This window comes from Bos indicus x Bos taurus, chromosome 19, assembly GCF_003369695.1.
Source record: "Bos indicus x Bos taurus breed Angus x Brahman F1 hybrid chromosome 19, Bos_hybrid_MaternalHap_v2.0, whole genome shotgun sequence".
In the NCBI taxonomy this organism is placed as follows: domain Eukaryota; kingdom Metazoa; phylum Chordata; class Mammalia; order Artiodactyla; family Bovidae; genus Bos; species Bos indicus x Bos taurus.
This window is the reverse complement of record NC_040094.1, coordinates 38,567,548-38,580,481: the sequence shown is the minus strand read 5'-3', so window position 1 is coordinate 38,580,481 and position 12,934 is coordinate 38,567,548. Positions and strand designations below refer to the sequence as shown.

At 47.0% G+C, this 12,934-nt stretch overlaps 1 protein-coding gene across 2 annotated transcripts in view; it reads left to right on the top strand.

Moving 5' to 3' along the window:
• IGF2BP1 (insulin like growth factor 2 mRNA binding protein 1) overlaps positions 1-8,674 on the top strand; it is a 46,799-nt gene extending 38,125 nt beyond the window's left edge. For both annotated transcript variants that reach the window (XM_027518067.1, XM_027518066.1), the window contains exon 15: positions 2,051-8,674. In XM_027518067.1, the coding sequence (XP_027373868.1) occupies positions 2,051-2,143 (93 nt within the window). In that variant the 3' untranslated portion in view covers positions 2,144-8,674. The remainder of the gene's footprint in view (positions 1-2,050) is intronic.
• The last annotated feature ends 4,260 nt before the right edge of the window (positions 8,675-12,934 follow it).

Genomic DNA, 12,934 nt, shown 5'->3' with positions numbered 1-12,934 from the left:
TGGGAAATGCTGGGCTGGAGGAAGCACAAGCTGGAATCAAGATTTCCGGGAGAAATATCAATAACCTCAGATATGCAGATGACACCACCCTTATTGCAGAAAGTGAAGAGGAAATAAAAGCCTCTTGTTGAAAGTGAAAGAGGAGAGTGAAAAAGTTGGCTTAAAGCTCAACATTCAGAAAACGAAGATCATGGCATCTGGTCCCATCATTTCATGGGAAATAGATGGGGAAACAGTGGAAACAGTGGCTGACTTTATTTTCTTGGGCTCCAAAATCACTGCAGATGGTGATTGCAGCTATGAAATTAAAAGACACTTACTCCTTGGAAGAAAAGTTCTGACCAAATAGTGTATTGAAAAGCAGAGATATTACTTTGCTAACAAAGGTCCATCTAGTCAAGGCTATAGTTTTTCCAGTGGTCATGTATGGATGTGATGGAGAAGGCAATGGCAACCCACTCCAGTACTCTTGCCTGGAAAATCCCATGGACGGAGGAGCCTGGAGGGCTGCAGTCCATGGGGTCGCTGAGGATCGGACACGACTGAGCGACTTCACTATCAGTTTTCACTTTCATTCATTGGAGAAGGAAATGGCAACCCACTCCAGTGTTCTTGCCTGGAGAATCCCAGGGACGGGGGAGCCTGGTGGGCTGCGGTCTGTGGGATCGCACAGGGTCGGACATGACTGAAGTGACTTAGCAGTATGGATGTGAGAGTTGGACTGTGAAGGAAGCTGAGCGCCGAAGAATTGATGCTTTTGAACTATGGTGTTGGAGAAGACTCTTGAGAGTCCCTTGGACTGCAAGGACATCCAACCAGTCCATCCTGAAGGAGATCAGTCCTGGGTGTTCGTTGGAAGGACTGATGCTAAGGCTGAAACTCCCAATACTTTGGCCACCTCATGCAAAGAGTTGACTCATTGGAAAAGACCCTGATGCTGGGAGGGATTGGGGGCAGGAGGAGAAGGGGACGACAGAGGATGAATGGCATCACCAACTCAATGGACTCAGTGGACATGAGTTGGAGTGAACTCCAGGAGCTGGTGATGGACAGGGAGGCCTGGCGTGCTGGGATTCATGGGGTCGCAGAGAGTCGGACACGACTGAGCGACTGAACTGAATAGCCACAAAAACTATCTTAAGGTTTGTGGGTGCTCCTGCCACACCAGGCACCATTCTGTGTGGTCTCTATTAACTCATGTCATCCTCATAACAACCTCATGGTACAAATGAGGAACATGAGGTTAAGAGAGTAAATGATGTATTCAGGGATGCAGAAGAGCCAGGATGTATTAAATACTGAAGGGGGGTATTTTTTGTTGGTTAGAATGAGAACTAAATGAAAAACTTTGTAAAACATTACGCACAGGGCTGACAGGAGGCATTAACATTTAAAAATATCGACTCCACATTCGTTCTCCAACGTAGACCAACTTTTCTCTTTAACCAAGAAAATCAGTCACTCATCTTATGGAAAGCAGACATTCTAGTATTTTTCTGTCAAGTGAATCACAGTTGACAGTTGGTTTCGCTCACCAAACTTTTGTTCATAGGGAAGAAATTTTTAAGAAGCAAAGAGTTAAAGATACTGGTCCTTTGTTTTCTCCACTGTCACGGTGGAGCTTACTTCACTTCCTTTTGGTTATTCCATTTCATCCCCTTTCCCAGGATATTTAAATGCATAGTGGAGTTGTGATTGGTGACAAGGCCTTCTGATTTTTGACCTCCTGACAACACATACTCCTGGAAACTTAGGGAGTGCCCCCTTGAGTTCAGAAACGTGTGTCAGCTTGGTCATGTTTTAAATTCTGATGAATGACTTTATACTGCTTTTCTCCTCCATTCCCCTGTATGAATCCAGTGGGTGCTCAGGGTCTGCTCAGAGGCAAAGAAACTTTCTGTCACTGTAACCCTCAGCCTTCTCTTACCTTTCTTTTAAGTCCCATGTGATCTCTTTGTTGCCAGGATCCAAACCCCGGTGGCCTGTCTCCCCAGTAGGGCTGTCTCTCCCCACCTTTGAAGGTCCTCACTCTCACGTGTTCTCTGTGCAGATGGCTCAGCGGAAGATACGAGACATCTTGGCCCAAGTCAAACAGCTGCACCAAAAGGGACAGAGTAACCAGGCCCAGGCCCGGAGGAAGTGACCAGCCCCTTCACGTCTACCCCCATCATGTCGGCTGAAGGACAACAGGCCGAAATCGAGAGCATGATCTCCCCCGCAGGCCTGAGAATGAGCGGGAATCAGGGACACTTGGGCCGGGATGTAGATCAGGTTTGCCCACGTGCTTGAGAAAGTTGTTCCAGTGAGGAACCCTGATCTCTCAGCCCCAAACACCCAACCAATTGGCCCAACACTGCCCATCCCTGAGGGTGTCACCTTGGAAATTCTAGCTCAGGGTGCTTTTAAACGTGGATTGTTTTAAGTTCTCCAGGTCTCATCGAGAGGGTTGGTCAGACCCCAGTGGGAAGAGAAATAAAATTTCCTTCAGGTTTTTAAAACATGCAGAGGGGTGTTTTAATCAATCTCAAAGGATGATTTACTTCTTGACCCTAAAGCCCTTCCAGCCTTCTCCTCCTTGGTTTATTGATTAAAATACCTCTATTCTCGTGCCCTGACATAACCTCTTCCTGTATTCACACTGGTTAGCTCATCTTTCTGCTACTGGCAAAAGTGGGAACCAATGCATTGCTTTGTGTATATTATTGACTCGAAGGGAAAAGACACATCGGCATCTGTAGATTAATTCCAGTCCCTTCCTAACCAACCTATAGGAACAGCGAGTAATAAAGAATGGGAGAGACAGATGATTAAAATATATAGTAATCCACGTTTAAAAGGAGTGCCCTTGTGGCTGATGGATTCCAGATCACCACCTTAAGAAACTGGTGCAGTTCAAATTGCCCGCACGGTCGGGGCTTCCCCACCAAGATTCCTGCCCTGTTCATGTCCCTCTAACCATGAAAGTCCCACGTCGTGTCCAGGAGCGCATGGGTGGTACTGACTGCTCCGCGGGACAGGGGCTGACCACTGTACTGTCCCTGATTCCTGCCATTCTCAGGCAGATTTTATATTTTTTTAAAGTCTATTTTAATGATTGGATACGAGCACTGGGAAGGGGAGCCTAACTCCCCTTGATAAAGTCTCAGTTCCATGGAGGACTTGAGTGGCCCCAAAGGCTGCCACTGTGCCCTCACGCTGGCCATGTGCTTTCCTAAGGGCTGGCTCCCAGAAGCGGGGGTTGCGGGGCACTCCCCCACCACGGCACTGTTCCCTTGGTGGTGGTGGGATGTGCAACCCGACCCTGAGCTCCTGCAAAAGCTGAAGTCCATCATTTGGCATCTATTATGAATATTCAGTAAATCGGAGACTATTTGCTTCTGTGTTTATCCTAGAGGCGTATTTAACTGATGGTTTCTGCCTCCACGAGTCGTCGGTGTGATGTTATGTGTGCCTAAAAGAAACAAAATTCAAAATACCAGCAGCATTATGCACAAAAGGGTAAACAAGCTTAATTTATTAATTTTCCAGGCTCAGTAAGGTCCCATTTTAAGTTCAGCCCTCGTGGAAGACAGCAGCCGTCAGTTAAGTGAGGTTTGGCCTCCCCTCCTCGTGTGCTGATCGTCAGTGCATATTAGCCAGGTGGTGCACTTTAGCTGCCTTGGACAATGCTATCCAGTGTGCTGGGAAGGGAGGAAGGCCTCTGCGTGTGGAAGAGCCCATGCTCGGGACTCCCCTCCTTGCAACATTGCAACAACAGTAACAACCAGACAACCATGACATGTGGGCGGAGTCAGTCAGGTAATGCTGTGCGCGAAGTAAACTACCTCAAGGTATGAAGTTACCTCAGCAATTACTTTCCTTTTTGTTCCCCCCACCTCTTTTTTTTTTTAATCTTTTTTTTCTTTGCGGCTTGCTGATATTTTATATAAAAAAGAAAAGCAAAGCAAAAGAGAAGCTGATAGTCTTGAATATTTTATTTTTTTAATGAAAAGAAAAAAATGAGAAAGTTATGTTTCATAATTTCTTACAACATGAGCCAGTGTAACTCTTTAGGAAGTCTCTATGGAGAACAGGCCCTGTGGGAAAGGCAGCCGGCGCTGCCCCTTGGAGGGAGGCTGGGCCCAGAGGGAAGGCCCAGGCGTGAGAGAGCCCAGGGCCAGGCTCTGATCTCTAAGCCACCCACCTCTCCCAGGAAGACCTTGCCTGATGAGATTGACAGGCCCAGCAGAGCTGTGGCCCCAAGGGCGAAGCAACAGCCTCCAACAGCTGGCCTGTGGTCTCCCCTCCCCCTTTGGTTAAAGGGCACCCCGGTTGTTTTTTCCCACCAGTGGTGCTGTTGAGATATTTTAAAGTATTGCCTCCGTTTTATCGAGGAGAGAAATAATAACTAAAAAACATACCCTTAAAAAAATGTATACTTCTCTAAAAATATGGGAGCCAAGATTCCATTGGTGGAAGAGACAAAGCCACCCTCTCGCCCTGAGAGAGGTCCACCCGGCTTGCCGTGCAGTGCTTTTCATTTATCGTGACTTAATTCATTTCAGTCCCATCTTGCCATTTTTGGTCTTTATCAGTAGACCAAGGGACGAACAGATAACTGGCCCTTCTGTCTCCTCATCTTCTTTCAATTGATATGATTGATTCTAACAGTGGACCCACACATACAAATCCTTGATTTAGGATGGTGGGTGGCAAGGAGGGGCAAGGGATTTGGGAATGTAGCTGGGGACGGGTTCCTGCCTCGTTGGTGTCTTGTTACTTTCTTCCCATGACGTTCCTTTGTAGACCCCCAGAACTGTCTGCCCCAAAGAGGAGGAAGCAGGAAAGCCTTTAGAGATGATACCAGGCCAGTTTAATTAAGCTTCCCACCTGTCCAAACCACAGAAAAGGGTCTCCCAACTTATATTTCTGGCTCTATATGCTTTATTCCAAAATGAAGCAGATAACTTCAGACATCGGCCATTTAGTGATTTAAGGTGAATTTCCAGCAGCAAGCATGCTTTGATATCTGGTTCAAAACTGCCATCAGAATAAAACCCCCCACAGTACCTGAAATGTGATTGTTGCAGTGTTCAGTTTCCTTGGGATCCTGCTCCCATCACACCTGCAGCCCACATCCTTTCCCTCTGGCTGGTTCAGCTCCCAGAAGAGACCAGGAGTGTGGCAAGGGACTGTCAAACCTGGATTCGGCATGGCTGATATTTGCCCAGCAGGAAAATTGTGCAAGTTACGCTACCGGAAAACAAAGGAATATGGTTTGGTGGTTAAGGTTTAGCAGGATAAAGGGCTTGTCTTGGTGGTTCCACCTTTGACCTCTGGGCAAGGTCTTGGGGCAACTCCGCCCCCTGCACATCACCTCCATGTCCCCATCCTTGGTGAGATAACAAGTTAATGTGAAATGCACTTGAGAGATTTGGATGATCTGAAAAGAGTGACTTTTAAAAAACAACTTCTGTGCTCTGATATGTGTGTGAGCTACATATATATTTTTAAGAAAAGACCATCACTTTTAGGATGTATTTTTTAATTCTGTGGAACACATGAAAAAACCAAAATGGTTTGATTCCCTGACTTTGAAGCTGCATCTGACAGTGACACCCAATGGCCCGTGAGGGTCTGGTTGCCTTTTGCGGTTTGGGTTGTGGACTTGGCTCCTCAGAGGGGCCTGGGGAGGAGAGAGCCGTTTTTAGGGACAGGGAGTTTCATCACCTTCTACTCTTACCTGCGCTCCTCTCGGTCCTTTCTCAGTCTTCTTTTCCTTTACCCTGAGCTCTCCGCTTCTGGGACCAGTGGGGGCTATTCTGTTAAGTTATGCCTCACGATTGGCAGAAGAGACCCCATGTAAAACCCAGAGAACACTGGAGGGGAGCCCTCCAGTTGGTTCTGTGTGTCCATTTTCCCCTGTGCCAAAGACAGGCTGTGAGAGACGCCATCTCTGAATCAAAGCAATAACCATCCTTTGAACCCGTACCTGGGCTGTCTGAGAGGGGGAGAGGTCCTGGGAACTGTATGGGCTAAAAGACCCGGCCCTTCCCTTCTGAGGCTCCTGGGGGATGTGGGGGCGGTACGTGCCAAGGCACAGGGAGCTGAGAAGGGGTCCACTGGCTCCGGTTGCACTTTGGGGAAGGAGAGGGGTTTGGGGCTCCTCCCTGTGAGGCTGCGCTCCATCCCTCGCCCCCACTGCAGAGACAGCACCGAGAGTTCTCTTCAGGCCTGGCAGACTGGCAACGAGGAGGGGCCTCAGTTAACTCTCCAGGGTGCCTTCCCCTCCTCCCACCCCAGACATGCTCTCTGCCACACTGGGAACAGCGGTGCCGCGTAACTACCTCACAGAGCCCCCAGGGACCGCCGAGCTTCTGCCTCTACTCCACCTTCCCTCCTTTCTCTCACTCAAGGGTGGGGGTCCTCCTTCCCCTGAAGTGTTGATGCGGAGATCCTAGAGGCTTTGATGTTCAAAACATGCCAACTTTCGCCTAGCCTATTTGTTGAAAACCGGTAGGAGGAAGACAGCACAGCCTGCCCCTGTAACTGCAGGAAGATGGAAGAAGGATCCTCGGTGCCAGGGGACAGAAAGCCATTTCCCTTCCAAACTCTTGGCGATTTAGAGGCAGGGCTTTTCTCTTGTATTCAGACTTAGGGCAACACCAGCTGAAAACTGCAATTTCTTTCTTTTGGATACATAAGGCTTCTCTATTGGGGTACAGGACAGGGAGGAGGCCTCATGACTGAAGGTGGATTCAGAGGGTGAGGGCCGGAGCCCCAGCCCTGACCCTCAGCCCTGTGCACCTCCTTGGGGGCACAGTCTGATGGCACCATTACTGGTGCCTTAGTCTGGTTGAATCTGGATGGACGAGACAAAAGAATTTTTTTCTTAAGTGAAATAGCAGGAAGCTCCTCGGGGCATGTGTTTTGAGTAACCACAGATGATGGATGCTACGAGTATAAATGGATTAACTACCTCAATCCTCACAGTGAGATTAGAATGAGGGCTGGGACTGGTGAGTGAGGGGGTGGATCCCAGCCAGGAGGAGTGAGCTGAGGCTTGTGCCACAGAAGGTTTGTCCTTGAGGAATAGGCATACCTGCTAGATACTCATTGGTTGGGTTGAGAGGACTGGTCATTAGGCCCCCCTTTCTGCCTTCTTCGGCCTGGGGACCCTTGCTTCACCTCTTCCCTGCAGCCTGCCCTGCTCTCACCTGCCATATCTTGCTGCACCAGAGGGGGCGGAGAGGACGGGCCTCCTGTCTCCTACCAGAGCGGGGCAGCCTCCTGTCTTCTACCGGAGGAGGCTGCCAGGAGGTGTGATGTGGGGCCTGGCCTGGAACCCGCCACTCAGCCCCACAGCCAGGAAGCCTGGGGAAGCCGAAGTTAAGACGTCTTCAACAGGGTTTCTCTGAGATTCTCCACCTCTCTACCCCTTCCCAGTGTTCACAGGGACGGTGGGCTCTGGAGGTGGAGCAGGATCCCTTATCCTGAGAGGCCGAGGGCCTGTCCTCTGGTCGTCAGGAGCCTTTGTAGTCGGGGAGTTCCACTGGGCGATCCCAGCCCCTCCCCACCCTCTAATGGACCTCCTCATAGAAGCCCCATTTCACTTTTGTTTTATCTACCTCTTAGCAAGACAATAGAGAGAAATTAGGTAGTGGCAACTCCACTTGCTTAGATTAGGGGGGGAAAAAGATTTCTTTTTCCAAAGGAAAAAAAATATTACCTTAAAAATACTTTCCAAAAAATTAAAAAAAAAAAAAAAAAGCCAAAAAAAAAAGTTCTTAAGAGGGAGACATTTTCCAGTGACCGCTGGATTGTTTTAATTCCCTAAACATTTCTCTTTTTTTCCCCCACAAATAAGTTTCACTCTGGCAATTTTCTGCACCTGGTCTAAGATAATGTGCTATTCTAACAGGTACAGCTTCTGCAGTCTGCCCCCCTGGCTTGCCCCACCCCGCACCTTGTTCCTGTCAGTGAGTTCCTGTCTGTGCTCTCCCTGTTGCTTCTCAGCCAGGTGACTTCACTCAGCCCCACGGAACAAAGGCTTTGTGTGTGTGGCGGTGCTGAAGTCTGGACTCACCGTTTCAACCTGTGGAGGGTGGGGGCGAGGGCGGGGGGCACTTGCAACCCTTTTGTGTCAAGTTTCTGTAACCTACTGCAGTGTAAAGGTGTTCAGAATGAATTTCAGCAGATAATGAGTTAGCAGGAGGAATAAACATTCTCTACCACCACTTGAATCCTCCCCTTACTCCAACATGTTGATCCTGATCCCAGGAACCAGAATAAGAGAGTCCCTTCTCCTGAGGCAAAGTGAATCATGTTCAGTCCTGAGACATCACTTAGGAAAGTGGAAAGTGATTTTTATGAAGGCAAAACTTGGTGGGGACTGGAGGGGGGACTTGTGCCTGTGATTGTGTGACCCTGTTCTGTAACTGCGGCCACTTTGAAAATTGTACTTTGCTGGGGATCGGCCAGCCGTCACCACCAAATTTTGATTGTACCCTTTCTCCCACTCTTTAATCTGCCCTGTGCTTGGTCTGGGAAGATGGGGCGGCTGGCTCAGACTTTTTGGAGTTTGTTCTTTTGCTGGATGAGCACTCCAGTTTTCTTTCCCATGAAAGTTGTTTCTGCTACAAATCACTTGATTCCGCTGTTTCAATTTCAAAATAAAAGGAAACTTATATTGAAAGCTGTGAGAGAGTCTATGTCTCAGGGAGGGTTTGGGGGATCTGGTTGCTGAGATGGTCAGACCTCTGGGGGTGGAGTCTTGCTTTCCAGGGACCAGAGTCACTCAGATTTGAAGTAGGCATTTTTCTTAAATTTACAGGATAGTAAAACAAGAGTGGCTTTTAAATGGTGCCTTGCTCTTTATTCCCTTGGCATGTTGGTATAAGGCCTTCACTATTAAAAATGTTGGGTAACGTCTGCAGAGGAGTTGCAGCTGTTCTTCCTGATACCTACCGTAAGAAAAATGATGCCGATGGCCTTGAGAGGGGAGGGTTCGTGGAAGGGAGCTCAGTCACCATCTACTGTGACCTTGCCCTCTCTTTTTTTCCTTTCTGAAGACTAGATGGGTGGAGGGACACCCTTGTGCAAGACAACCTGGACCCTGACTTGGCTCTCCTGATTCTTGGTCCAGCCTTTTCCTTAAAAGAGGAACAGCTCCCCATTTAAAGTGTCATGTCATTCCAGGTTATCTTGGGCTTCCCTGGTGGCACAGAAGGTAAAGAATCTGCCTGCAATGCAGGAGACTGGGGTTCCATCCCAGGGTTGGAAAGATCTCTTGGAGAAGGGAATGGCTATTCATTCCAGTATTCTTGCCTGGAGAATACCATATACTGAGGAGCTTGGTGGGCAACAGTCCACAGGGCTGCAAAGAGTTGGACATTACTGAGCGACTAAGCACACAAGCAGGTTATCTTCTGAGGGGACAGATGTGGCTACCCTTAGAAGTCTGGGGTAGAATGAACACACTAAGAACTGTCCCTCCCACTTTTTTAAGCAGCCCCAGATACCGAGCAGATCAGTGAAACCTTGACTTCCACAGGGGACAGTGGGGAGTATTTACTAAGTATACTGACACCACACCTACTCTCGTCCTCTGCATAGTGATTCTGGATGGGGTGGGATGAGGTCACTGGACTAGTTTCAGTGTTGCTGTTACAGTGCCTTCCCAAATAATTGGGTAGATATTGGGGCATGATTCTCAAGCCTTAGGGGAAGCTCTATATAGCAGTGAAAGTGACTGAAAGTCACTCAGTTGTGTCCAACTCTTTGTGACCCCATGGACTGTATAGTCCTTGGAATTCTCTAGGCCAGAATACTGGAGTGGGTAGCCTATCCTTTCTCCAGGGGATCTTCCTGAACCAGGATTTGAACCAGGGTCTCCTGCATTGCAGGCGGATTCTTTACCAACTGAGCTATGAGGGAAGCCTAAGCAGAGTAGTATTTATTTGTTCCCTGACTTGTTTCAGGAATAATTAAGGTAGGAAAGGGAAAAAAAAAAAAAAAGCTTTAGGGAATTCCTTGGCAGTCGAGTGGTTAGGACTTGGTGCTTTCACTGCCCAGACCCAGGTTCAATCCTTGGTGGTGGAACAAAGATTCTACAAGCCACATGTAGCACAGCCCCACCCTCCCCTGACAAAAAAGGGATAACTAAGGTGGTTTAACATGGGAACGAAACCCTGTGGATATTTCCTAATGGTGGCTAATACTTGTTGTGATAAATATTGTGCTTGATAAGGCATTAGAGTCTATATGAGGTATTATTTATTTAACTCTGACAACAATCCTAAAGTGAATGTTATTCCTATCTTATAAATGAAGCAATTGAAGTTTAGAGGTTATGTTACTAGAGTCACATAGACATTTAATTCTAGAAACTATCTTTCATAAGGCTGACTGGCACCTCTGCAAGAGAAGTCTTCATTGCTGACTATGAGACAAGATGAGTTTTACTGGAAAACCTTTTTCTTCTTTTCACCATCCATGTAAGTAATAAACTATACATTTCTTTCTATCTTTGCTGGTCAAATCAGTCAGACCTTGGCCTTGGCCCTTCGTCATGGGTACATGAGTGTGACAAATTTGGTGCCCAGCATGGGGCTCATAAAGTGCCCTTGAAAGAAGACTGGAGGGGGGTAGGAGGGAGGTTCAAGAGGGAGGGGCAATATGTATACTTATGGCTGACTCACGTTGTATGGCAGAAACCAACATAACATTGTAAAGCAATTATCTTCCAATTAAAAAAAAAAAAAGACTAGAGTATGTGTGGACAGGATAGAGAATAATATATGTGCCCCAGGATCTGGTAATTCAGTGGTGGGCAAGAGGGTAGAGGTCCTTCTATTCAGGGGCTGCATGCTTCATGGGACAGGACTTCCAGGGACCCGATAGCTGTTGCCACTTGATAAACGTTGAAGGTCAAGCAGCTAGAGGTAGGATTGGTGCTTTCAGGTGTTAAAAGTGAGTTTGAGGCTGAATTAATGGCCATTTAAAACCCAAAGTAAGTGCAGAGCTGCTTATTGGTGCAAGTTGCTCACTCAGCTTTCAGCTATTCCTGTGTTTCCTTGAGAAAGCACCTACTAGAGTTTGGGCAAAAAAGTAAAGAGAGGGAAAAAAGAACAAAAGTAACTTTGCAGGTGAAAGGTCCAACCCATTCACTGTATAAATGTGTAGCTGGTATTGAAATGTGTCACCTATTTGAATTGTGACTGCGTGAAGTATTAGAAAATTCCTCTGGTGTCCAAAATTTTCACTCAATACTGATGTCTTGTTTGGCAAGTTAAATGTCTCCTCCTGAGTGGCCTTGGATGCCTGCCAGTGGTGGCAACCACAACCCTTGAGCCTCATTGAGACGCAGACACGCTTACCAAGTCGTGTCTTGAAACAATGATTTTCTCTGACAGTCAAGAAAAAACTTTTTTTTTTTTTAACGAAACAAGAAACTCTATGTTCCTAATTCTAAACGTAACTCTTGTTAAAAGTTGGTCAGAGTTGGCCTATTCACAGGGGTGGGGGTAGTTACTCTGGGTCTTCATTGCTGCATGCAGGGCTTTCTCTAGTCGCAGTGTATAAGCTTCTGACTGTGAAGCTCTAATGGTGTGATCACTCACCTAGAGCCAGACCTCCTGGAGTGTGAAGTCAAGTGGGCCTTAGGAAGCATCACTATGAACAAAGCTAGTGGAGATGATGGAATTCCAGCTGAGGTATTTCAAATCCTTTGCTGTTAAGGTACTGCACTCAATATGTCAGCAAATTTGGAACACTCAGCAATGGGCAAAGGACTGGAAAAGGTCAGTTTTCATTCCAATCCCAAAGAAAGACATTGCCGAAGAATGTTCAAACTAGTGCACAATTGCACTCATCTCACACGCTGGCAAAGTAGTGCTCAAAATTCTCCAAACTAGGTTTCAGTAGTACGTGAACCGAGAAGTTCCAGATTTTCAAGCTGGATTAAGAAAAGACAGAGGAACCAGAGATCAAATTGCCAACATCCGCTGGATCATAGAAAAAGTAAGGTAATTCCACAAAAGCATCTACTTCTGTTTCACTGACTATGCTAAAGCCTTTGACTGTGTGGGTGGATCACAACGAGCTGTGGAAAATTCTTCAAGAGATGGGAATACCAGACCACCTTATCTGCCTCGTGAGAAATCTGTATGCAGGTCAGGAAGCAACAGTTAGAACTGGACATGGAACAGTGGAACATGGAACAACAATTTGGTTCCAAATTGGGAAAGGAGTTCGTCAAGGCTGTATACTGTCACATTGCTTATTTAACTTATATGTAGAGTACATCATGTGAAACGCTGGGCTGGATGAATCATGAGCTGGAATCAAGATTGCAGGGAGAAATATCAATAACCTCAGATATGCAGATGACACCACCCTTATGGCAAAAGCGAAGAGGAACTAAAGAGCCTCTTGAAGAAAGTGAAAGAGGAGAGTGAAAAAGCTGGGTTAAAACTCAACGGTCAAAAAACGAAGATCATGGCATCTGGTCCCATCCCTTCACAGCAAATAGGTTGGGCAACAATGGAAACAGTGACAGACTTTCTTTTCTTGGGCTCCAAAATCACTGCAGATGGTGACTGCAGCCATGAAATTAAAAGACGCTTGCTCCTTGGAAGAAAAGCTGTGACCAACCAAAAGAGCATATTAAAAAACAGAGACATTATTTTGCCAACAAAAGTCCTTTAGTCAAAACTATAGTTTTTCCAGTAGTCAACGTATGGATGTGAGAGGTGGACCATAAAGAAAGCTGAGCATCAAAGAATTGATGCTTTTGACCTGTGGTGTTGGAGAAGGCTCTTGAGGGTCCCTTGGACTGCAAGGAGATCCAACCAATCCATCCTAAAGGAAACCAGTCCTGAATATTCATTAGAAGGACTGATGCTGAAGCTGAAGCTCTAATACTTTGGCCACCTGATATGAAGAACGGACTCAT